Below are 24,757 nucleotides of genomic sequence, written 5' to 3'. Positions count from 1 at the left end.
GTTAGAAAACAGTAGGTACCATATTACAGTGAGAAATCCTGATGTGTTGCTTACCCTGATTTTTGCATTTTGATTTCAGTAAAAAGCAGTGATGATTGGGGTTTTTTGCTAGCCCACATAAGTTTCAGTGAGCCAGAAGAGAGAGGGAATATCCTTATTATCTGCCACTTATTCCCACACCATCCAATTTATCCCCTTAGAAACTTTAAAAATAACTCTTAGTGTACCACACGTTGCTAGATCAATGGCTTTACTCCTAATGGTAGTAATGGCAAGTCACTGTGCTACACTGCCCTTACTATCCTTATATATAACATTCAGTTAAAAAACAACCTGAAGTTTCTAGTTTTCCCTTAGTTTCCCTTAATAATTAACTAATTATTAAGGACAAGGCAGTGTTTACTTATCCCTTCTGGAGTATCTGTCAAACTTGAAAAACACAAATCTCTGCTGAAGCTGGTTATCTTCAGTTTGCATGTGGGATAGAGCTGCTGGTTGCTGCTTTATCCGCAGTCTGTCTGCAAAAGAATGCTACAGAGCACATGAAAAGATACTTCTGTGGATTTGCTGCTGCATTTGTACGATTAGTACAATACAGACTATTGTACTAGTAGTCTATACTCTGGTATAGACTGCAGACTTACACTTTTCCCTATTTCTGTTGTAGCCAAAGCTGAAGATTACGGGATCCCAGCATGGCTTTTCATAGAATCTTTAGGGTTGGAAAAGATTTCCAAGATCGATTCCAACCTCTGACCAATCACCGCCACGTCAGCTAGACCATAGCACGGAGTACTACGTCCAGTCATGTCCTGAACACTACTTCCAGGGATGGTGAGTGCACCACCTCCCTGGGCAGTCCATTCTAATGCCTGCTCACTGTTCCAATGAAGAAATTCTTCCAGATGTCCAACCTGAACCTTCCCTGGCACACCCTGAAGCTGTTTCCTCTCATCCTATTGCTAATTGCCTGGGAGAAGAGGCCAACCCCCACCTGGCTACAACCTCTGTTCAGGCAGTTGTAAAGAGCAGTAAGGTCCTCCCTGAGCCTGCTTTTCTTCAGGCTAAACAAGCCCAGCTTCCTCAGCTGCTCCTTGTATGACTTGTGCTCCAGACCCTTCACCAGCTACCATTGCCTCACCAGACACGCTCCAGCACCTCAACATCTTTTGTAGAGTGAGAGGCCCAAAACTAAACACAGGATTCCTGTCATCAGTGTCCAGTACAGGAGGTTGGTCACTTCCCTGGTCCTGCTGGCCACACTGTTTCTGATACAGGCCAGGATGTCACTGGCCTCCTTGGCCACCTGGGCATACTGCTGGCTCATGTTCAGCCGCTGTAAACCAGGAACCCCAGGCCATTTCCAACTTTCCAGCCACTCCTCCCCCAGCATGTAGTTGCCTGTTGTTTTGCCTTAACTAAAACCTGCAGGTAGACTGTATTCGTTGAACTATTGAAATCGAAACCTTGTGTACAATCTGAACAATACAGTAAAGGATGGAGTGTGTGTACTGATACCATTATCTGAGGTGTGAGCTGTCTTCACTGGAGTCTTCCAAATAAAGAACACATTTTTATGGACAGACCTGCTGTAACAGCAGCAAGTTAGAAAAGCACAGTAGAGTTTTGGATTGCAAAAGTTCTGTGGAAGGAAGGCCTTGACTAGAAATAGTGTCTGGATTTCCAGCTCCTCAAACAGGAAGCTTTCAATGATTTTCCACTTTGATTGTCTGTTAGAAACCCACTTTGGTTTGGTAGCATAATGAAGGACCTTTCAAACACCACATGACATCTCACCCTGTATGACCTGTGACAAAGCATTTTGTTTAAGCTGAAGTCTTAGCCTAACACTTGTACCTCAAGTTATCGCCATCCAATACATCTACCCATAATGACACTTGGTTTAAAAAAAGAATCTGAAATTAGCCTTATGAACAAGAGGAGAGTCAGACTCTCAGAAATCATACAAGTCAGCACTCATTTGTACACAAGTGTTGCTTAAATGTTAGGACAAAACCAAGTTACGTTTAATGAAGGTACAATATTACATTTATATCCCCTTAGTAGAGGTAGAAAGCCAGTGTTTTAATCTAATCCATTCAGATCAGAAATACTCATACCAGATACTGATTTATTGCTATTAGTGATAACCAAATTTGAGAGCTTATACTGTCAGCAAGGTAGCATGAATACAGTTGCAATCTCCAATGTTCAGAGTAAATCATGTCCACATCTGTAGTAAGACAATAACAGATTCTACCAAGAATCTGATGCTTCTTGTAAACATTGTGTTTGTGCAGATTTGTTTTTAACTTTAATTTCTAAAGTCATGAAAGGCAAGGTTAGTAGCAGAAAACACATCCAGTTTCACATTCAGCAATTTAAGAACCCTGCTCTTCAAGGACAACCAAAAACCTAGCAGCACATTTTCAAACAATATTACAAGTTTTTCTGAATTACCCACCCTTCAGAATCCCTTTCCCCCTAAAACCAAACAAAAAACAACAAAAAAATCTGACACCAAAAATAAAGTGCAGTACCCAGAAAAATAAGTGTCAAGAAAATAGCCATGTTTGTTTCTTTGGGGAAAAAAAAAAAAAAAGGGGAAACAAAAGAGTACTTGGCCTCAGTCTTGAAAGAACTATAATGTGTCCATCATTTTAGATTCTTCTTCATCTCTTTGTATCACCGAGTTGAGACTGCAGACATCTGTGTTTATGGAACCTTGTAGATCTCCTGTGTTCTGAAACAGATGAAAAACTGACAGCTTAATTCTCCACAATTATACACATGGAGAGAGAAGGAGAGTGAGTGAGAAACAGATTGTAGTTTAAGTAAACAGTTTGTGTTGTCCATCTTATGATGAGACAAATTTGCAATAGTAAGAAAATAGGCTCTGAAATAAACATCAACCATCACTGTGTCAAGAATCTTTAAAATTTGCGGGAATAGCTTGTGTTTGATCTTAATATTTCTAGCACCTAACTGCACAGTTACTTAAAATTCAGCTGTTTGATCTTATGTGAGAGATAATTTAATCAAATTATTTCAAATAACTACTTTCAATTGTGACACCTTCCCTAATACCTAATTTTGGACAATCTTTTAAGTAGCATCTTCATTCCAGAATGTGGCCGTAACTGGAACTGTAAAAAAGACCTAAGTATGCTCAGTTTCCTTTAATCACAAAAGGAGATTTTCCTTAAGCTTGACTTGTCTTGCCCAGAGAAGTTGTGGGGTCCCTGGAAGTGTTCAAGGCCAGGTTAGATGGGACCTTGAGCAAAGTGGCCTAGTGGAAGGTGTCCCTGCCCATGGCAGGAGAGTTGGAACAAGATGAACTTTCAGGTCCCTTCCAACCCAAGCCACTCCATGATTCTGTGACTTACCAGAATGATCCCCTGAACAGGACTAGTTATTTTACATTGCTTGTGGTAAAGACTGTGAATACAAAATGTAAAGGCACTGAACAAACATATGCTTTTGACCTTATGCTGATGCTTTCTGAATTCCAGCAAGTAAAAAGAAAGCCTATATATGCCTTGTGTATTAATAATACTGCATGCTATATCCCAAGCACTAGCAGTTCCAGGAATAACCTTGTTTATATCTCAGAAAGGTACAGCTTCTCAAGACAAGACCTAATCTTTAGTTAAAATAATGTCTAGAAATAATAAACCTACCTGTAAAAAAGATGTCCGCTCTCCTACATAACCAGGATTGACATTGAGATCATGTAGTAACATAGTTTGAAAGCCATGTGACTGTGACCAGATTCTCACTCTCGTCTTGAATGCCTCAAGTTCATTTTTAAAGGCCTCAAAATAGCCTTCACCTGTCTGCAAAGAGAATAATAAAAATTTGCACTTCAGTCAGATTTACTTTTTAGTTGTAAGCATACAAAGTGCTGAAAAAAACAATGCAGGTACACTACCTTTACAGGAATAACAACTGTGAACAACTCAAGAATAATATTAGTCAATTCAAAACCACATTTCAGGTACTTCTTTTCAAGTCAAGGTGTAGCATTTATATGTAGAAGTAATTGATTTTATCTAAGGGCATGTAAAATTAAATCTAATTTTAGCCTTTCATTTATTCCAACTCAGAAGGTACCCTTGGAATAACAGGTGCTTACTGAAGCCCTCTGATTAAAAGTAAAGCACAAGCTGAGTCACATTTCAACTACACCCATTTAGGCAATACTAGATTCATCAGAGTCTTGAATAACTGAACACAGTCTACAGCAAACTACAGTTTCAGTTTTCCCACATTTCTGCTGCATAGTTCTGGATCACTCTATTACAGCAGTGAGAAAGGGATACTATTTTGGGCCCCACTGTAAACTGCATATAAAATGGAAAGTTGTGACAATATGTAAGTACACTTTGAAAACACAGTGTAATTACTCAAAAATCAGTCCTTAAATTGGTCTGTGTTTGCCCTTGTTACTTAGTTATTACTTGTCCACAATACCCGTGTTATCCCCCTGCTGCATCTTGCTTTCCAGCTGGGACAAGCAAAATCCACTAAGCTTTCATTTTCAGAATTGGAATTACAATAAATTATTTTGTATAGAAAATAACTGCTAACAAAACACTTTCCCATAAGCCTCAGACAGCCAAAAAATTATATATCCTCATATAGTTAAGAAGAAACCTCTAAAACACCGGTCTCTTTTCAAGCATCAAGAGTTTCTCAAATCATTTCCCAAGTTGACTTACTTTGGCTTTTTGGAAAAAGAGACGAAAACATCCTCTTGGATCCACATTGCAGCTTTTGGCAATTTCTATAATGAACTGCATTACGACTGCTTGGTGTGCTACTTGCTCCATCAGAGCTCTTTTCTGAGGGGAGGGGGGAGGGAAAAAGAAGTTGAATTTATAATTTAAAGAAGATTCCTGTGGCTATATTTCTAAAATTCAGCATAATTTACTTTTGTTCCAGTTCCTAAACAGATGAGAATTGATGCTTACAGAAGCAAGGGGACTTATAATTAGCTGTAACTAAACTTATATGTGACAATGCACTATCAATAAAGTAGTAAAGGAAAGAACAGTTACATAGCTGATCAAGTTGGTCACCTTTTTTACAGTGCAAGTGGGAAACCATATGCTTTCAAAGAATTTAAACATCTTCATACCTGTTCAGCTTCCAGATGAAAACACCACAACATGAGATATCTAGATGTTTCTTCGCATACAAGGTATGGGTGATCAGACAAAAACCTTTGACTATCATCCCATCTGCTCAGCATGCCTATTAAGAGAAACATAGATATTTGAAATGGATAAAAGATTTGATACAGCAAGGGACTTACTTGAATTGATACCCCAGTAGATGTAACAACTTTGCAATTCACTAACCTCAGAATGACAGCATGCAGCTAAATTCAGGGTATTTATAAGTGCTGAAAAGAGCATTACCAGAAGGTATAACTAGATTTTGAAATACTAAAAGTTGATTATAACAGTCACACATCTCTAGCATCATGAGTAAGTTATTTTTGATGAATTCTCATATACACTAACAAAGTGGTGTAGGTATCTGTTACACCTCCAAATAGCTTAAAAGTTTATGGATAGAGATTTACGTTCACTGATTCTGACAAACACAAATTCTTTGAATGTTCACAAATAAGAATGCAAAGAACAGAACCTGTAATCCATCAAAAATGAAAGTGCTTCTAACACATGACTTGCTAGGTTTTTAGAAAAATTGAAATTAATTACAGAAATAGCGTGATCTCAAAAAACAAAGCCACATCAGTATTGGATAGTTAATTAGAACTTGGAATTGTGATATCATGGTACTACTTTCATGTAACAAGCTGAGTTTAAAAATCAGAGCTAAATACTCTGACCACTTAAAATTGTCTTTCAGAAATTGACAATCATTACTGCCAGCAGGTACCAGATGTACAGCTTTACCCATCTATCATTGTATCTTTATAACTGCGCTAAAGATCATTCAGTGGTAAATGACGTAAGCTCATCTTAATTCTAGCAAACAAATGCCTAAATAGAAAGCAATAGCTTATATTTCTTTTGACTGTTTTCATGCCATTCTGTGTAAGTTCTTTATTGCTTGGAAGCCAGAGCAGGAATCAGAAACAGGACTCATGCAATATGGCTAGTGAAGTCCAGACTGCACCTCGGCAGCACTTAGCATGGAACAAGAGACTTCAGAAAATGTTAACGTAGTGTTGCTTTTACCATGGACTTACGTATTTCAAATTAAAATAACAACACGGCTTTGAATTTAGGAGATATGAAAAAAATTTACCATCTTCTTTAACAAGGTTGCTTCTATAACAGTTTATCTGATAGATAATGAGTAATTTTACCCAACTCTCAGCTAGGAAACCTGCAAGGAAGCATCTTTTTTTTTTCTTGTTGAAGTGCATGGCAGGGCAGATGTCTCCTGATTCCACTATCATTACACCGAGCAGTTAAGCTAATTGAGAGAATCTGCACCTATTACTGCTATTTGCATACTCTGACAGCATTGTGCCTCAACTTGGTACTTGCAAGCCTTGCTAAGGCTAACAGGGCTAGAAGCCTTTCTTAAAAACAGCTTTAATAGCCTTAGAAGCCAAATAGCTTAATAAGAACAAGTTTGTTAAAATAATTGAATTTTGCAATCTCCATCCTGCTCTTGATTGTTCTGGAATTCCAAATATGGCTACACTATAGTCTGAAACCAGTCTGCAACTAAGAATGGAAAGCACTTCAGAGAACCATTGAAATTTCAGATTACTGAAAGATCAGCTTTGTTCTTAATTGCGTTCAACAATTATGACAGAGCCAAAGTGACACCTAGTGGTTAACTGAGTGTAGTTTTAAATGCACAATTCTGTGCACACAGTAGGTGTTTACAAACATATCCATTAATCAGTCACTACCCTTGTAGCTTAACAGATGCCAGGAAAACATTTATTAAAAGGAGAGAGCTATGGACAATCCCATGCACTTTTATACACGACTTAAGTTTCCATGAATGTCCCTGCCTTTTCCCCCTGAAGAGCAGAGAAAGTTGCTAGAATTATCCTTTTCATGGCTTGTCCTGGTTTCATCTGGTATTAACAATAACTGTAATGAAAAAGAGGGTGAGGGTATGTCGTGGTTTTAAATTATTATCTGTCTCGATAAATAAGGCTGAACAGTCCCTTATCCAGGTCTTTCATTTGTTAGCATTTATTCTATACAAGAAGGAGTAAACCAACACAAATATTGTAGGGACTGCAAAATGTTGCAAAAACAAACTCACCAAAGTGTCTAATCTTTTGTTCATGTTTTTGCATAAGTGGTTCAGACACAGCTTCATCTTCTATTTCTCTTCTTTTTTGATTAATAAAACTCTGAGGAAGAGAAAAATTGTACTATGACAGAAACTCCAAACATACTGTTTAGTGATATAACGGAGTATTATATTTTACTATGCTACTATTTAAAGGACTATGTTCTAATTTTAGAGTCACATCATATTTGAAAAGGTTATCTTTTAGAAAATGCATTACCTCATAATAGAGTTTTAAAGTCTCATTATAGTCTCCGAGAAACTTCTGTCCTCAGATGGAAACTTACTGACCTGTCACTGATAAGAGTCACATACACTGCATCCTGGATGCAGCTAAATCAGTGAAATTAAGAGATGTGCTAGCCGTTGAAATTATATTGTGAAATCAAAGCTGAGATTCTACTATAAAAATATTTTCTGCTAAATAATCTGTATTACAGTATTGAGCATTAGAAGCAAACTAAGTTTCACATTTTGGATTGGCTAGGACAATTAAAGATCACAGTTTCACTCCTCCCTGACATAGACAGGGACATCTATCTTCTACTGGATTAGGTTGCTCAAAGACCCATCCAGTCTGAACTCCGTTGCTTCCAGGGATGGGGAATCCACAACTTCCCTGGGCAAACTCTTCCAGTGTCTCACCACACTAATAATAAAAAAATGTCTTCCTTATAACCAATATAAATCTACTGTCTTTCAGTTTAAAACCATTACCCCTTGTCCTGTCACAACAGAGTGTGATGAAAGTGTCTCTGCATCTAAGGTCCCTTTAAGTGCTGAAAGAAAACAGTAAGATAAATATGGGCTCTCCAGCAGCCTTCTCTTCTCCAGGCTTAACAACCCCAACTCTCTCAGCCTGTCCTCACAGGAGAGCTCCTCTGATTATCCTTGTAGCCCTCCTCTGGACCTGCTCTTTAACAGGTCCACGTATTTTTTGTACTGGGGAACCCAGAGCTTGACGTAGCACTCTGGGGGGTCTCACAAGAGCAGAGCAGAGGGGCAGTTAAATTACATCTGTAACCCTTCCCTTGTCCACTGCTGTAGTAACTCTATCTTAAGGCCACTCGGTTGGTTAAGGCAGGACTTGCCCTTTGTGAATCCATGTCCCCAATCATCTCCCTGTCCTCCATGTTTATTAGCATAGGTTTTAGGAGGATCTGTTTTATGACATTCCCAGGCACACTCCATTTTTGTGCTGTACTAGACACAGAATAGCAGCAACCAGAATGAACAAAAGAGCCAAAGACTTCTTTTCCATGCACACCAATATGGGCCATACCTTATTAAATACTTCCTTACTAACAGGATCTGTGTTCCATAGATTCTGTCTTTCCCTCTGGTTTAGTGCTTCTTCTTTCCTTCTCCACTCTTCCTCTCTCCATCTCAACTCTGCAGCTTCCGTCCTTGCTTGAGCAGACTCTTGATCGCAGGATTCTGAATTATGCAGTGCTAAGCTACCAAATTTTTGCTGGGCTTCTGCTAGGTTCCATGTGCATTCTACAGAGTGCTTGACAAACTCTCTTTCTTTTTGACAGGCTAATTCAATCCCCTGGCTGTATGTCTGTGAAGAAAATCAGACATGCTATTTATGGAGGGAAAATTGTCAGTTTACAGTCTGTATAGAAGCAGACTGGCCTAAATCCCAAAGTTAATAATAATGCACCTGGATGGCATCTTAGATATGCAGCACTATATCAGCAAGAGTGATGAAGCATGGCATTGCACAGCTGTGTTTTGTACAAAAATATTTCCAATTCAAGCCACCTTAAATTTATTAAGTGTATTTGCATAATCCTGGAACATATACTGCTATCAGTAAAAGTCTCCAGACTGTGAAAATACTTTTAACACAGCTGAACCCCTCTGGCTGTCTTTAGGCTGACCATTAGCAGCAGTCAAGTGTGACAATACTCTGAACATACACTTCTGACGAGAAAGTATCATTCTGGTGATGTCAGATCACAACAGTAAAGTAACTGCTGCTGCCTGCATTCCAGTATGGATTAGTACTACACAGATGGCCAATATCTTCTTCCCTTGAACCGACACTGAAAGAGGAATTTAAGTTACAGAGTGGCTGAGGCCCAGCACAAACATAGGCTCCTTTTGGTCAAATCTGTTGAGGATGTTATCATTCACAGCTGGGAGAGAAAAGTATCCTCTTAAGCAACTCTGCTTATATTACTTCCAGGCGTGTGCTGGGAATTTACACTCAGTAATTTAAGAAATTATGCTTTATAGCATATGTCATGCCTTTTCCACCAAGGGTGAAGAAAAAAGCATCCATATTAGTTCCTCAGTGTTCCAGTGCCGTGTTATGAAATCTGCGCTGCTGATAACCTCTGACAGGGGCACACGAAGGACAAGCTGTAAAAGATTATCTGAAGGAAACTTTAATGCAGGTACATCAAAGTTCTTGTCCTAGCTTTGTTTCGGAATTACAGCATCTTTACTTCTGCAATAACAAGAAGAAAATCTCACTGCTTGGAAAAGTAACGCAATGACAGCTTCTTGCGAGAACACACAGAATTCCCGACAACGTGTTTATAAATCGCAGATCTGCCTTGGCCAGCAGAGAAACACAGCGCCTTATGTACCTTCCCTGCAGGCACAGGGATGCTGGGATAACTCAGCCCAGCTCCTCGCACACCGCTTGCCCAGGGCGGGACGGCTGCCCCGGGCCGGCGGCAGAGGCCAGACTGTCCCGACCCCAGCCAGGCACCAGGCGGGCCCTCCTGCCCCGCCCGCGTCCCCCGCCGCTCCCCCAGGGCCGAGGAGCCCGCGGCCCCGCCGGCCCCGCGCGGGGGGCACGGCTGTACCTGCACCTCTGGCGGGCGCTGGCGGCAGGCGGGAGCCTGAGCCCGCTCCTCGCCCTCCTCCTCCGCGGCGCCGCCGTCCCGGGAGCGCTGCAGCCACAGCGCCATGCCAGGAGCCGTCCCGGCGGCGCCACCGCCTCCCCGGAACTGGGCACAGACACTTCCGCCGAGTCGGGCGGGGCCGGAGCGCCGGGCGGGCCGGGCGGGGCTGGGCCGGCCGCTGCTCCGCCCCGGCCGCTGCCCTCACCGCTGTCTCTGGCTCTGCTTCTGGCCGTCTCCTTCTCTTTGCCCCTGCCCATTCCTGCCCCTACTGCTTCTCCTGCCCCTGCCCCGCCTCTGTTCCCATTCCTGCCCTGTTCCTGCCGCTGCCCCTCCCCTGCCCTGTCCCTGCTTCTTCCGTGCCGGTGGAGGGCCGGTCACCCCCTTGCAGGCACGGCCCTGGCAAACTACATATATGCGCGTGGGTGTGTATTTGGATATATATGTGGACCATCAGTCCTAGGAGCTCCTGGGGTGCTGTCTGGTTGGCAGTAGCTTGGATCTCTTCTGCGAATGGAAGTTATCTGAAAATGAGGCCATACCTCTGCAGTGATAATACACCCGTGAAATTAAAATGTGCCCCTGTTGTAGCCCTAATTTCTCACCCTTGAGTTGGCTATTTAACTCTTCCTCCAAACAGGAGGCACTGAGGCACTGAGCACATACCTTGCTAGGTATGAAGTCTACTAGCAAGTGTGTGCAAGGAAAAGGCTAGGTTAAATGGAGGGGAGGGGGGAAGCTTCTTTCTGTGTGACTAATTGAACGAAGGGATTACTGCTGTGGTGCAAGTGTATAATACTTGTATGTTGGTTGTAACAGGTCTCCTTATGATATAAGAACAAAAATTGTGGTTTTCATTCATCGTTTCTTTGTAGGAATCAAATGCTTTCTGTGTATAACACTAGGGTCTATGAAATCAGTCCTAGAAACTGATGTCTCAAGCCTTGTATGAACTATAATTCCAAAATCTTATTTTTCTTTACAGCTGATAGGTTATTCTTGTTTCACATGTATCTTAATAAGATGCAGTATTTGGCCCATTCCTGAAACTGAACTTTACATTTCTTTAAGATTTTATGATCTGGAGTTTTGACAGAAGTGATGATGAAAGGTCATCTCTCAGGTAGTTCATATGACAACAGTCTATATGATAGTAGTTGAGTTTATTTTGATTCACACATGATTGTTCTGGAAGGATATGATACCTCAATTCTAATATGGCTATCATCTATTAAAGATTTTTGTCTTTACAGCAGATATGTCTTTACAGCAAATGAAGATCCAAATAAATGATAGACGAGTGGTTCTGCTGCCGTTTTATGTGTCACTCTAATACCTAGAACTGGTGAGAACAGGAGTCTTCAGTGTTTTTCCTGCACTTTACTGTATGTTAATGCATGTTATTTGTGTTTGAAGATTGGGTTTTAAAAAATGGTGTAAGACAGAGTGGCTATGTCTACTGACATAGCAAGCCCATGCTGAAGTATTGCAAAAAAGGAACGCAGGCAGTTTAGAGGCTCAGTCTATTTCCTAACTATTTGCTTCTGAGTCTTCTCCATTCTTTTTCAAAACACTCTCACTACCTGTGTGTTTCTCTGAAATTCTTTACATCTGGCTCACAAAAGGCCTTTCTTTGACTGGCATGATTGCTTTCCCTTTCCCCCCTATGGTTATTATTGACACAAGTGAAAAACTACATGTGGAGGCTACAAAGTATAATTTTCATCAAGGCCCTTATCCTGTCTTAAGGTGAACACAACTCTGAAGACAGGACTCTTAGGTCTCTATGCAATGAAACCCCCTACCCATATTCTGAGGAAGTAGGAAATACAAACCACTCCAGTTGAAGAGCAGTTTCTTACATATTTACCTAGCCATAAGAGGAGCATGAAAGTAATTATCGTGAAGTAGATGCTGTTAGATAAGTTCATCTTTTGTCTTACCTCACAGTAGTGTGCTTTTGTGCCTGTGAGCTTTATTAGTAGGTGTTAACTTGCATGAAGCAACACATTTTCTTAGAGAAAACATGACTTTGCACAGCCCTCTCAAAAAAAGACTTTTGCTAAAATATTGTCTGAAAACACTGCTATAATTTAAAGAAGGATGTTGATGCATTCAGAAAAAAAAAAAGAGCAGCAAATGTTAGTAAAATAAGTGGAATACAGCTGAGGGCAGCTTCTTTAATTAGGTAAAATGGCCATCATGAATATCCGAATAAAATTCAGTGTTAAGTTCCCATTTACTTCAAAGGGGTCAGAATTTCACTCAAAGGCATGAGAAGAGGGGGATAGCTTTCTTTGTCTCCTACACAAATGACTCAGCTGTCATAACTCCACTCCAGGGAAACAATGGGACAATTCACACATAGCCTGAAGATATTCATCTCTGCTGATGGGCCAGAATTGACTCGCCTGCGCTAAGTAACAAGCAGATGTAACATCTTAAAGGGTGTAAAAGGCTCCTGAAATGTCCAGTGATCCAGTATTACAGCAGCCTCTGAAAAACTCGTGGTCAGAGGGTAGGTACCAGGCACATTCCCACCTGGCCTAAGCCCAGTAAAAGACCATAGGCCTTCACTCGACACATGCTCTTCCCTCACCACTTGGACTTTCCATACCATGGACCACACACATTCCCACCACACAAAGGCTTTTTCCCTCACACACACAATCTTCCCTTACTACAGTGAACTTTGCTCACCAACAGATTTCTTCCCTTACCACCAGAGACTTCTTCCTTCACTGATAGAGGATTCTTCCTTCACCACACGTCACTGAGACTGATACATTCCTTCACCATCCTGGGCTTCTCTTGACTAATGTCAGACTGCAACCATCACTTTGACAAGATCCTAACTGTAAGGAAGACCCCAAGAAGAGGATCAATGGGATACCATTGGAATCCACCGAGTGGTGATATTTTTTCTACTTAATTTGTCTCTCAGTCACTCTCTCTCTTCCCCCCACCCCTTTCCTATTCCTTTATATCACTTCCAGGGAGCCCCTGGTGGTCTAGGGGGTAAAGGCGCTGCACTGTCACTGCAGAGACCCGGGTTCGATTCCCGGTCGGGGCCCCTCCCCGGGCAGATGGAGCTCGCTAGCCCTGTAAGGCAATCCATCTACGTCCTGAGGACCTCGCTGCCACCGTCCAAGCTCGCTTGGCCCCGGCAGATGAACCTCAGGATTAAAGGGTGGGCTCAGTTCCACGCACACTGTGTCTCACCTAAAAAATCCAATGCGCAGGCTGGAAGGTGTAAAGACCTTCCCCGGTTCTTCGTTCGCGAAGACTGGCCATTACATTACATTACATTACATATCACTTCCCAACTCATATTTACTGTTAAATAAAAATCTGTACTATTATCTTTGGCATATGGCCTGTTTGCAGCTTAATTTGGACAGAGGCATCTCTCTAATAATTTTAAAGAACCTCATCATAATAAGGTGATATCATAACTAATTTTATTTTTATAATATTTTCAGGCAAGTCTTACATAAAGGAAAACATCCTCATATTTTCTCATTCATTCATAATCTCTGTGGAAAATTACCTGTGCTTTAAGGTATTTGCATTTAGGGCTTTTCATTCTTTCTTTTGGGTTGTGTCCTATAGGATTGGCCAGGATTTCAGGTATTTTCCAGATATAATTGTCCTTGTGGTTCTGCTGTTTACAGTTCATAGAATTTCACTTACAGTACTATAAACATGATATTTTTTTCATTCAAAGTACAGGCTGTTCTGAAGTTGATGCAGATATGGCTGATATGAAATTTCATCTTTTTTTTTTTTCAAAATATTACATAAAGTATGCAATCATAGATCTATATAATATTAGCTAAGTTTGCTTTTGCTTAGTGGCAGCTTCACAGAGAATAGGGAAATTATTTTGGATAGATAAAAAGTGTTTCTAGGGATGCCGAGTTGTTTAATTACTTGGTGCTATAACGAATATGTATTTACATAGTGTGTCTGCGTCTGAGTTTGTCTTTCTAAAGTACATGACCTGGTACATATTGGTCCCCTTATATATTGCTCTAAATTAAGTCCTTTGAATGTCAGGCTCTACTAGCTCCCGTCAAGTCAATTACGTAATTTTTCCATTCTTTGGACAGTCTGTGTTCTGGCACCTAGTGTAGCACTAGGCTAACTTGACAGTCTGCTTTTTATTTTTCTATCATTACTTTTGAAGTCTGTGACAAGTCATTTATTTAATGAATAAGTAGTCTTTTAAAAGCCAAAATCTTATCTATTTTTTGTAGGGGGATGGGGGGGGAGAGAAAAAAAATTATTTCTAGCAATGGCCTGTCTACATTCTGTTTTGTTATTGCTAATAACCTTTGGCCAGGCTACAAGGCAGATGTTTTGTTAATTTAAAGTATTTTCATCACTTAGCTTTAACTCAGCTGGAATTCCTTTGTCCTTGCTGTGTTACAGGTTTTTGTCCTGGAGAAAGCCATTCCTGAAAAATCAAGAGAAGATCAAGCAGAAGCTGCTGACTGTCCCCTTGTCCTGTAAAACCATTAGTTGTCAACCACAGAGGGTAGCTGATATTTCTTTCATGTATGTATCTATTCTAATATTAAAAATATTAGAATAAATACTCGAGGATGCCAAGTAGAAAGTATCTTCCCTCTCTTTTATCAGTTGTCTGCTCTTCTGATTCCTTTGCTCTCCATTCTCCATCTCTTTCTGTAAGGTTAGTTTTTGATTACTGTCCCAGGCATAAACAGTCAGTCTATTCCAGTTATTCAGCCACACTGCTATAATTTAGTTTTCATGTCCCAGGTAATAAAGTTTGAATTAACTCAGCTTGTGCCTTCAGGGATTAGGCAAGTAAATATTTTTCCACATACTAATTAATATGAGACTGTAAAGGATATTAGTAGGCATTTGTTTTATGCCATGCCCCCCAGCTTTCTCTCCCTCACAAATTTGAGCATCTCCTCAATGGTATTTCCTTATACTCCATCATTTTGTTAGGTACACATTTGGTGAAAAAAAAATCACTTTTCTGATTAGACTTATTGAATAATTTGTTATGATCAGTCATGTTTCTTTAGTTTCTTCGCCCCAATTTTCATATTTTCTGATAGCAGTCTAGTTTTCTGGTAACATTTAACTAGAACACACATAATAATGTAAAGTTCAACTGTTGCCTCATGCAAGCCTCAATGGAAACTTCATACACCCCAATATGATATTTTGGAAGCTTCATCTTTATTGGAAATTATACTTACTTTTTTACAGTTCAACAACTACCACATATTTGACCACTTGTCATTGGTCACACACATGAAACACATGCTGTTCACATGATTAAACTACATTATTATTGGCTAGTCAACATATCTTATTTTTCTAAATTATTCTTCTTCTACATCTAACCACAATGCTCTAATTATATGCCTCCTGACAGGTCCAGCTCAGCCTCCCGTCTGCAGGTGTTGTTTTTCTCCTTCCTGCAGATGTCCAGTCCTTGTCATGTTATCAAAAACACTTAGTCCTTGAAACTCCTCAAATTCCCATCAGCCGGTCCACTCCTGCCTTAACCCAAAAGGTCCCTTACTCTCCTTCATTCAACTTGGCAGATAGTCTTCAGGTTGTGTGTTTTTGTAAGATGGAAAAAAGCAAATAGACACTGGGTGGCAGATGAGCGCAGTTGTTGAGGTCACTGATTACAGAGCATTTGTATATATGCCAAAAATGCAGGCAATTTGTTAAAATTGGTTATTGTTCTCTTATGGCAAATTAAAAATGTACTTTATGTTCCCTGTGTAATAAATATTGCTTGTACATTTTGTATTTGTTTTTCAAAATCCTTTCATTCGGAACCCATTCTTCCCCTTTCTTCTTTGCTTTTAAGGGTTACTGTTATAATAAAGGGTAATTTGTGATGTCATTCCTGGTTCAAAAACATCAGTGACACTGGAAAAGGAGGTGCAAAGACTAAATTGATAGAATCTATTATTATCTCTACATAAAAGCCAAGGCAAAAAAAAAAAGGGGGGGAGGTATCTGAGTTAGTACAGAGAATGCTCATCTTCTCATATGATTGCTTTCATGCAAGCTTTGTGGCTATCACACTGTCAGGTATCTAGGTGCAGTGTGTAATGCTTGTTGTCACCTGCGTGTAGCAGATTTTTTCTGCATGTGTCAGGTCAGAGAAGACTGTTCAGTGATAACTCTAAAAGACATGAGACTATTTTAAATAGTGCCAAAGAATATAATAGTCTCATCAGGATATTCTGGCCCTATAGAGAACACCCTATAGAACCTCTTTATTCTGTATAGTACCTACATATCTTTCATGACTCAAAGTACAGGGACTTGCTTTGTTGTTGATGTTGTCTGCGAAAATATCTGGCTTAGAGATTTTGCTTGCTTTTTGTACAGTAGGGTATGTTGTCTTCTTTCAACTCTCTAAATTAAAAAAATATTCAGAAAAACAAGATGTATTCCTCAGGAGACGAACCAGTGCCTGCCTATGTCCTTGCTACATCAGAAGCCAGATCTCATATGATAAAACTGACTTGGCTTCTTTCCACAAGCCAGAAGTTCACAGAAGAGTTACTGGTTACTGTAAAGCTGGGATCCATTAGAAAGGCAGACAAGAAATGAGACTAGAGGAAATGAAACCTGAAACAGGATTAAACATGTTAGTCTCATTATTAGCTTTCTCTGAAAATTGTCAACCTTGTACCATAGTTTTGTTTGGAAATGGGCAAACTGCGGGTTTTGTTTTCAGTCTAATTAGAAGTGAACATGTCCTCACCTCTATAAAGATACAGAACTCATCCAAGTGAAGGCAGTAGCAACTATTATAGCAGAATATCCATTATGATAAGCTTAGTGTCTCATTTCAGGAAGGCAAAACCCTAGCTGTAGTTTCTAAGCCAGATATTTGACAGTATAGCTTGCCTCCTGTGCTGGGAGCTTATGAAAGTATTTTCTATCTCTGGCTGTGTCACCTATACAGAGCAGTGCTGACCTCTTTCAGTCAGAACACAGTTAATGGGCTTCTGAAGAGAGAGAAGAACTAGAGACAAGTGTGGTGTAGGGCTCGAGAAGTCTTTGCTATGGTAACCCACGATAGTTCATCTCCCTCATCCAAGTATGTATCTTGTTGTCATGGTAATCTGGGGTACTTAAATTCTTCCCATCCACATATGCAGAGTCCCAAGCACATTTTATCTCATGAGGGTAGCCCTGGATAGCACCCACCTTTGCACAGGCACCAATGTAATGAACAGCTGCAGAACTCAGAATTCAGACCACAGTACCCGCATTACTTCAGAGTTAACTAGTGACAAAAACAGGACTTTGCGTAGATATGTAAGGCAAATCAGTTGATCAATGCAAGTTTTATTATCCACAATTCTGTCCTTTGAGCTATACTTCCAAGCAGGGTTCCACTCTGTCAGGTCCCCCCATTTAATTAGTGTTGGTGTCCTGGGGCTCCCATCATGGCAATGCCGTGCTTTCACTAAAGCCAAAGCTTTCACTTGCTGAGTGCTGCACCTTGTTCCTGAGGGTCTGGCATCTCCTTTTTGCTTGTAATACACAGATAATTACACTCTCAGTTAGTAGGGCACTGCTCTCATGGTTGGTTGGCCAAATTACACAATGTTTGTTTACTACATGCTGGCTCTATGGAACAAATGATGAATGGCCAGTCTCTTCGCGAACGAAGAACCGGGGAAGGTCTTTCCACCTTCCAGCCTGCGCATTGGATTTTTTAGGTGAGACACAGTGTGCGCGGAACTGAGCCCACCCTTTAATCCTGAGGTTCATCTGCCGGGGCCAAGCCCGCTTGGACGGTGGCAGCGAGGTCCTCAGGACGTAGATGGATTGCCTTACGGGCTAACGAGCTCCATCTGCCCGGGGAGGGGCCCCGACCGGGAATCGAACCCGGGTCTCTGCAGTGACAGTGCAGTGAATTTTCCCCTGGACCACCGGGGGCTCCCATGGAACAAATACATTTCAAAAGGTATAGTGACTGTCTTTCAACACTATTGAGTGATGACGCATTTGCTGAACAAACCTTGGAATGTTGAAATTTTATATCAATATTTTTTATTTCTGCAGGAGGATGATTAGAATATTTAGTTCTTTTCCCAGTGAGGTGACTCCTTGTCATACTGAAAATAGGAAAAAATCAGCTCAACCAAGATTTAGCATGCTGTATACAAACACATACATTATACATATTTTGTTAAATATGCATTATACTTGCATGACAGCCTCTGTCACAGCTTCGAACATTGTCTACAACATAACCATGTAGTCTGTCGTCAAGCTCTGCAGTATTCTCCATCTCCAAAAATTTTCCCAGCATCAGGAGATGTTTACCAAGTAAAGCTTGCTTCAGGATTCTCTCTTTTTGTCTCTAAGCTGTGATCCAGGCACCTGGCTCCTCCCTTGATTACACCGTTCCCAAGACCATCATCCCCAATTCTCCCAGCTTCTAGGAATAAAAATAATAAATCCCATTCTTCTGCTTTTTAGGAGTGCCCACATATCTCACTTGGCTTTCTCTTTTTTAGTTATCTTCTGGAATTCCCCTCACCTAGATTTCTTCCATGTGTGCCCAGACACCTGTCTTGGTTTCCAAAGAAAATGCTATTATTTTTCTGAGGCTGAGAGCAATTGGACCATCAGTTCGGAAACCTGCAAGGCCCTGAGAGCTTCACTGGCCATTGTAAGCACCACCATGGAAGAAGTGATAAGATCTGTGCTTGAGTCTCTATGCCAGCATCAGGACAGGAAACATGAAAGCAAAAACAATAAGATTCCAGCCCCAAACTGCACCCAGTGATGTGGCCAGGAGCAGATACTTAGGGAAAAGCACCATCTCTGTGTGGAGTAATGGATAGAGATGGAAAAGAAGAGGTGGGGAAGACAAGACTGGCTAAACTACGATGTTTCTTTGCTTTGCAGATTTTCATTATATGCTATAAAGTGGAAGCAATCTACTGGCTTGCAAAAGACGAATGGCACGTAGCGGTGGACAGATAGCACAGCCTTCAACAGCAGGTTGGTCCCTGTGTCCATGTTGGGAACTTGGGGTCAGCACCTGGGGCAGGTCTCTCTCTTAGTATGGTTGGAAAGGTCCCGGCGGGGCTGTTGCATTGCTGCTCTCATCTTGAAGGAATTTCTTAGTGGATCTGGGAATGACCCATCCTGGGATGGGGACCTTCTCCTGACACCATGTCTAGACTGCTCCTGGCTTTTGATAGGAGGTTTGGGATGGACCAAGGACTGCACAGCAATCCCCTATTAGATACCCTCAGCAAAACACTACCCCTTCTCTCCTAGGGAGGAAATCGCAGCTTTTCTCAATGTTTTGCAGATAATTTCCTTCTTTTCTTCTCACTCTCCTGAGCATGTTGGCATTACAGGTTTCAGATGCAGGGTAGTGGGCCATGTACATAATTGAACTAAGGGAGTATCAGCTCATCCTTGACAATAACAACTGGGTCTGCAGCAGACCTGACAACTATGTCCTGTTGTCAGGAGACCCTGTAAACAGGACTGATCAGGAGATGGGGGAGAACTGAGCACAGCTTCCTTTGATAAATCCCTGCATGGGAATCTATCACTAACACATAAGAATTTCTATTTTCATGAGACTTTCTGCCCAGACAAGCTGGATGGCCATTGCTGCTGGAGCACTGCAGCAGCAAATTCTATTGATAATTTCTATGCTATTTTGAAAGCAGACTTTATCTAAAAGTCACTCCAATGCATAAGCTATGCATTTGGGTTGAATTAATTTCAATGAATAGGTTTCTCTGCTTGACAAGAGAATAAAAAAATAGTGGGGAGGGAAATTTAGTAAAAACAACAAAACCAACCAACCAAATAAAAACCCAACCTACCTCCAAAAAAACCTAAAAGAGCAAGCACACAGACAAAAGCCAAACCAAAAAAACCACTCCAAAACAGTAGCAACTAATAACCCCCCCACCCCCCCCAACAACAACAACAAAACAAACAGAAAAAAAAGCACAAAAGACAAACAAAAACCTTCAAAAATTCCCAAAACCCAAGCAAAACTTGTCTGTCTGCATCAGTCTCTGTGCTGACACTCTCAGCAGTGCCTGGAGAGATGCACACAGGTAACTTCTGCCACTCAGGAAAGCTTTTATGAGTTGAAATTTGCCATATTTATATATGAACCATGCTGTACCACCTGTGCTCTCACTTGAGTTATTTCACTAAATCACGGCAAACCACTTTGACAAGCTCTTATTGATGTTGTACCTCTATCCTCTATCAACAATATGCATGAGGCACAGGTTTTTCTGATTTCCCATTCAGGGGCTCATCTGTGCCTCCCAAGCTGGTCTTGATCCTTGTGGGAAGTGGATTTGCAAACCCTGATATCCCCTGCAAAGACAGGATGAGGAGGATGGGGCTGATTCCACCCAGCATCTCATGGGATGGGTGTTTTGGGGTGGGCATGTGTCAGATGGAGGCATTGTGTTTCTCCTCACCTTGTGCTGTCATTGGGTAGAGCTGGAAAGGGGTTTTTTTGCAAACCCATTTGTGTTTGGCATCACATCAATGAATCTCAAAGCCCTTGGCTTTCAGTGTCCTGCACCCTTCACCCATCTCCTTCAGGGAGGTGCCAAACCTGCAGAACAAAAATTACATTGCTCAAGAGGAGGAAATTTTCCTAGACTTGCAGAAAAGAAGGCGGGGGGGGCGGGTCGGGGAGAGGTTTTTGCCCAGATTTGAGAGGAATTGGTGTGTGCAGAGTAAGATCTGTGAGGAGTGCTTGTGGAGCATGAAAAGCCGTGTTGCTGCATGGGTCTGATGGGAGCTGTAGGGTTACTGTGCTCTGCCGTGGTACCCCAGCTTTTGGTCTGCAGAGCTTTGGCAGGGGGAATATGAGACCATTGCATAGACTCCAACATGTTGGAGAGATAGATCAGGGCATGAACAGGGTCTGAAATGAAGCAAAGCTGCTTTTTACACCAACAGGCTGAGGATACACTCACATTTTGGGGTTGAAGGGTGTGTCATCCACCCATCTCCACTCCTTCTGATGTGACCTTAATCCAATCCACACCTGTGTTGGGCTTTTGCCTGTAATAACCTTGATGTACTCCTGGAAAATAGAGGTGACCAGTTGCTCCCAAAATCTCTCTGCGGATGGCTTTGTAGTGTGCAAAGCCATGTAGTAAATCTGATTTCCAAACTGATGAGACATGAATGTCCCCCATGATTTGAATGCTTTCCCAAATCCTCCTGCTGCTAGGCACTTTTTGCTTCCCTGCTGACCTAAAAAACAGGACTTTAGGGTCCTTTTCAAGCCTTCTCCCTATTTACCCTTTCTTTCTTCTTCTGGAGCACCACCAGTTGAGAGTCTTGATTTTTGCAGCTTTTTGTGCCTTGAGTCCAGTTTCCCAATTCCTCAGAAAGCCAGTAGCATCTTTCCCCATGGAGCTGCCAGTCCTGGGGATACAGCTTGCAGTCAGCATAGGCTGCAAGAAAAGAAAAAGCCATGAGACACCCCAAAGGGTGATCAAGGTCTTCCCCAGCCATCAGCTGAAGGCATCCCGGCTCTTTTCCCATCCTTGAGTTTTTTCTCATCATTGTGGATTTTCCTGCTCAGCCACCAAAGAGAAGGATGATGACTGCAGCTGGGTGACCACAAGGACAAAAGTGCCTGGTGGGGGGGAGGAAGCATGGTGAGGAATCTCTTCCCTTGGGCTGATCCAGCTTCCCTGCAGAGGAGGGATCAGGAAAAATTGCATGGAAAAGATAATTCTTCCTTGCAACACTCTCCTTTTCCAAATAACCCTTGGTAGCCTTGCAGCCTCAAGGGCATCCTTGCAGGAGAATCCTTCCACAAAGGTCTCATCTGAGCATTCCCATCTGAGGCAGGAGGAACGGAGGATTACTTGTGAGGCTCTCCACTTAGGGCTTGCAGAAATACCACACCAGGGATGAAAACATGCATTGCTCCTTCTGGTTCCTTCCCTGGATCTCACCACCTAGCTGGGGAACACCGCTGTCTGTGGAGAGCCCTGAAAAACTTGGAGCAGTGATCGGGGGTGAGAAGCTGCAGACATTTGGGGATAAAAGCCACAAACCCCACAAAACCAGGTTCCATTTTCTCGCACAGTTAATTAAGCCAGCCTGAAAAACATGGCTTGTATCCTCCACCTTTCTTTAACAATAATGTTTTTAACTTAGAGAGAGCTTATTATTGGTGGGTGATGTTCCATCTCTATGGGACAACCTTGTCCCCTCCAAAGGCTGAAATGCTTGAAATAAACCCTGATTCCCCTCTCAGGATGCCTTCTGGGGTGTGAGATGTAGGTAAGAGGTGATTACTCACCCTGCACACTCAGCACCACCACCAGGACCAGCAGGATGAATTGCCCCAGACCCCCAGCTTTGAGGAGGAGCCCATGCCACCATGGACGGGAGACAGGAGCTGAAAGAGGCCGCATTTGCTTTAAAAAATGACACATGAAAAACCTGGGGTTTTAGAGGAAAAAGAAAAAGCCCCTTTGTCAAGCTGGTGAGTTGGAGCAGAAGTTTACAACTTCTTTGCTTCCTCTAAAAAAGTAAATCACCATGGATGAGGTCTAGAGTGAGGGTATCACCCACGGGTGGTTTCTCAGGTGGTGGAGGGGCTGCAGGAGCCTCAGGACCAGATTTGGGCACCCAGTGACAGAGCTCGAGAGACCTGAAACCTTCTGAAATTGGCTTAATTTTAGAGCTCCCAGTAGAGGGGGGAGTCAGTGAGACACAGGTCTCCTCAGACCTCATCTCCACCAGGATTCCATACAGGATCTCAGCAGCTTTCCTTCCCATTCAGATGTGTTGACTCATGTTGGGCTTCTTGGACTCATTTTGCCTATAAAGAGTCTCAGAAGCAAAAGTGTTCTACTTCCATTTGTTTGTCAGCCTCCCCCATCCCCTTCTTGCTCTTTTTCCTCCTCTTTTCAAGCCAGAATCTCACCTTAGAAGACATTTAGCACATCCAGTATACTCCACAATCTTGAAAATCTCAGCATGGGGACAGAGAAGCAAGAAAACCCAAAAGTAAACAAACCCAAAAGTCTCCCCAAAGCTTGAAATAACAATTTTCCCCCAAAACAGGACTTACCATGATGTTTCTCAGCAGGAGAAGAACCACCTCAAAGATGCCTTAAATCAGCATAAACAATTTCCCCAGCCATGGTCACTCAGAAAGCTACAGGAGCAGTTGAAAAGTGACACTGTCCTTGGACAACCTTTTGCCTTGTGACCTATGTACTCATGCCTGCATCCGCCTCCAGGAAATGGTATTGACCAGGGCTTTTATCTGCTTTTTCCCCTTTTTAATATATATGTATATATTCTATAGCCTTCCCTTGTAAATGAAAGGCAGTGAGGGAATTGGTGTCCTCCAGCCAGGAAGAGATGGCACATCTGGAGTAGGTGCCTGGAGGAGTAGAAAGACCTATGGGTTTGATGGTTGTGTAAAACATCTGTGAAAGCATGCAGAAATTAATAAAAAATAATTTAATACAGCCTTTAAATAAGGTTTTTCAGGGTAAGGCTGAAGCATGTCAGGGGCTGGATCAGCGGGGCCACAGGTGGGTAATTAGATGAGGAGGAGGCAGGAGGCATTTGGTGTTTCTTCTCCAAAATACGGGCTGGGAGTGCCTTGGGATGCCTTTTGCTCTGTGTGACTTTTTCTGCTGTTTTTGACATAATATTTGGCCTGTGTTTTATCCTGTGTCAGAGAGATTCAATATGGTCAGGGGTTGCTCAGCTCCTGTTCTCACTAGGAGGAGGTGAGAGTCTGGATTTTCTGCAGGCTGCTACTGAATTTTATTGTTTTATGTTATTTCATTGTCTTGCTTTATTTTATTTTGATTTTGAGTTTTCTCCTGAAAACCTGTCCCTCCGACTCCGACGTGTCCTTTTACAAATCCATCCAGACTCACGTTTCCTACCACATTTGGGACACCTTGGCCACTGCATGGAATGATCACCAATTCCCAGCCTGTGCTGACCTTTTTCCCCCCTTTTCTTCATTTTTTTTTTTGGTGTTAACCCAGGTTTTGGCCACTGCTGTAACACCCCCAAGCAGCACCCTTTTTGTAGAGTTAAAACCAATTTTTTTTTCCTGAAACACCCAGAAAACAGCAAGAAGCTAAGTAGAAATTTGCCCCAATACCTGCCAGCAGCAAGAAATGGGATAAAAAGAGGATAAACCCAGAGGTCCAAAGGTCCCAGAAGGAAAAGCATTGCATTATTTTATTTTTTAATTAGTATTTTATTTTAATTTTTATTTTTTATATATTTTTATTATCTCATGTTTATTTTTATTTTATTTTCCAACCACAGCCTCTGTTACCCTCACAGAAAGTTTTTGTGGTCAGCTGCTGTCAGTCAGTTTTCATGCGCTTTGCAAAAGCAGCTGCTCCAGTGTGACCATTGATTAAAAAAAACCCTCAGAACTATAAAGTAAAGTAGGTTTTAGGGTAAAACCCTGCAGCTGGATAGCTTAATTGCAAGAGTACTTATTTTTTATTTTTCTGTATTTAAAAAATGGTAAAATTGCTGAAGGGAACTGCACTTCATCCCTGAAGTCC

The 24,757-nt window shown here is 41.7% G+C and overlaps 1 protein-coding gene and 1 pseudogene across 1 annotated transcript; both read right to left on the bottom strand.

Annotated features, from left to right (window-relative positions):
- Positions 1-2,005: 2,005 nt before the first annotated feature.
- On the bottom strand, positions 2,006-10,256 carry CDC37L1 (cell division cycle 37 like 1). The gene is made up of 7 exons (XM_027883512.1): positions 10,119-10,256; positions 8,579-8,860; positions 7,267-7,357; positions 5,141-5,256; positions 4,722-4,844; positions 3,681-3,836; positions 2,006-2,743 (listed from the first exon to the last, which is right to left on the bottom strand). The coding sequence occupies exons 1-7, from the start codon at positions 10,221-10,223 to the stop codon at positions 2,642-2,644; spliced, it is 975 nt and encodes a 324-aa protein (XP_027739313.1). The 5' UTR covers positions 10,224-10,256; the 3' UTR covers positions 2,006-2,641.
- Positions 10,257-20,158: 9,902 nt separating this feature from the next.
- On the bottom strand, positions 20,159-23,502 carry LOC114057346 (annotated as a pseudogene).
- Between the last annotated feature and the right edge of the window lie 1,255 nt (positions 23,503-24,757).

The sequence above is a fragment of the Empidonax traillii genome, unplaced genomic scaffold, assembly GCF_003031625.1.
Source record: "Empidonax traillii isolate 1590-97213 ecotype Southwest subspecies unplaced genomic scaffold, ASM303162v1 scaffold127:size982661, whole genome shotgun sequence".
Lineage (NCBI taxonomy): Eukaryota > Metazoa > Chordata > Aves > Passeriformes > Tyrannidae > Empidonax > Empidonax traillii.
This window is presented reverse-complemented; position numbering and strand designations above follow the sequence as displayed.

Excerpts from the sequence above, each read along its gene's own strand:
- CDC37L1 (XM_027883512.1), bottom strand. The coding sequence starts at position 10,223 with ATGGCGCTGTGGCTGCAGCGCTCCCGGGACGGCGGCGCCGCGGAGGAG. Across the intron at positions 8,861-10,118 it reads AGCGCCCGCCAGAGGTGCAG|ACATACAGCCAGGGGATTGA; the intron begins GTACAGCCGTGC and ends TTTTCTTCACAG. Across the intron at positions 2,744-3,680 it reads AGCGGACATCTTTTTTACAG|AACACAGGAGATCTACAAGG; the intron begins GTAGGTTTATTA and ends CATCTGTTTCAG.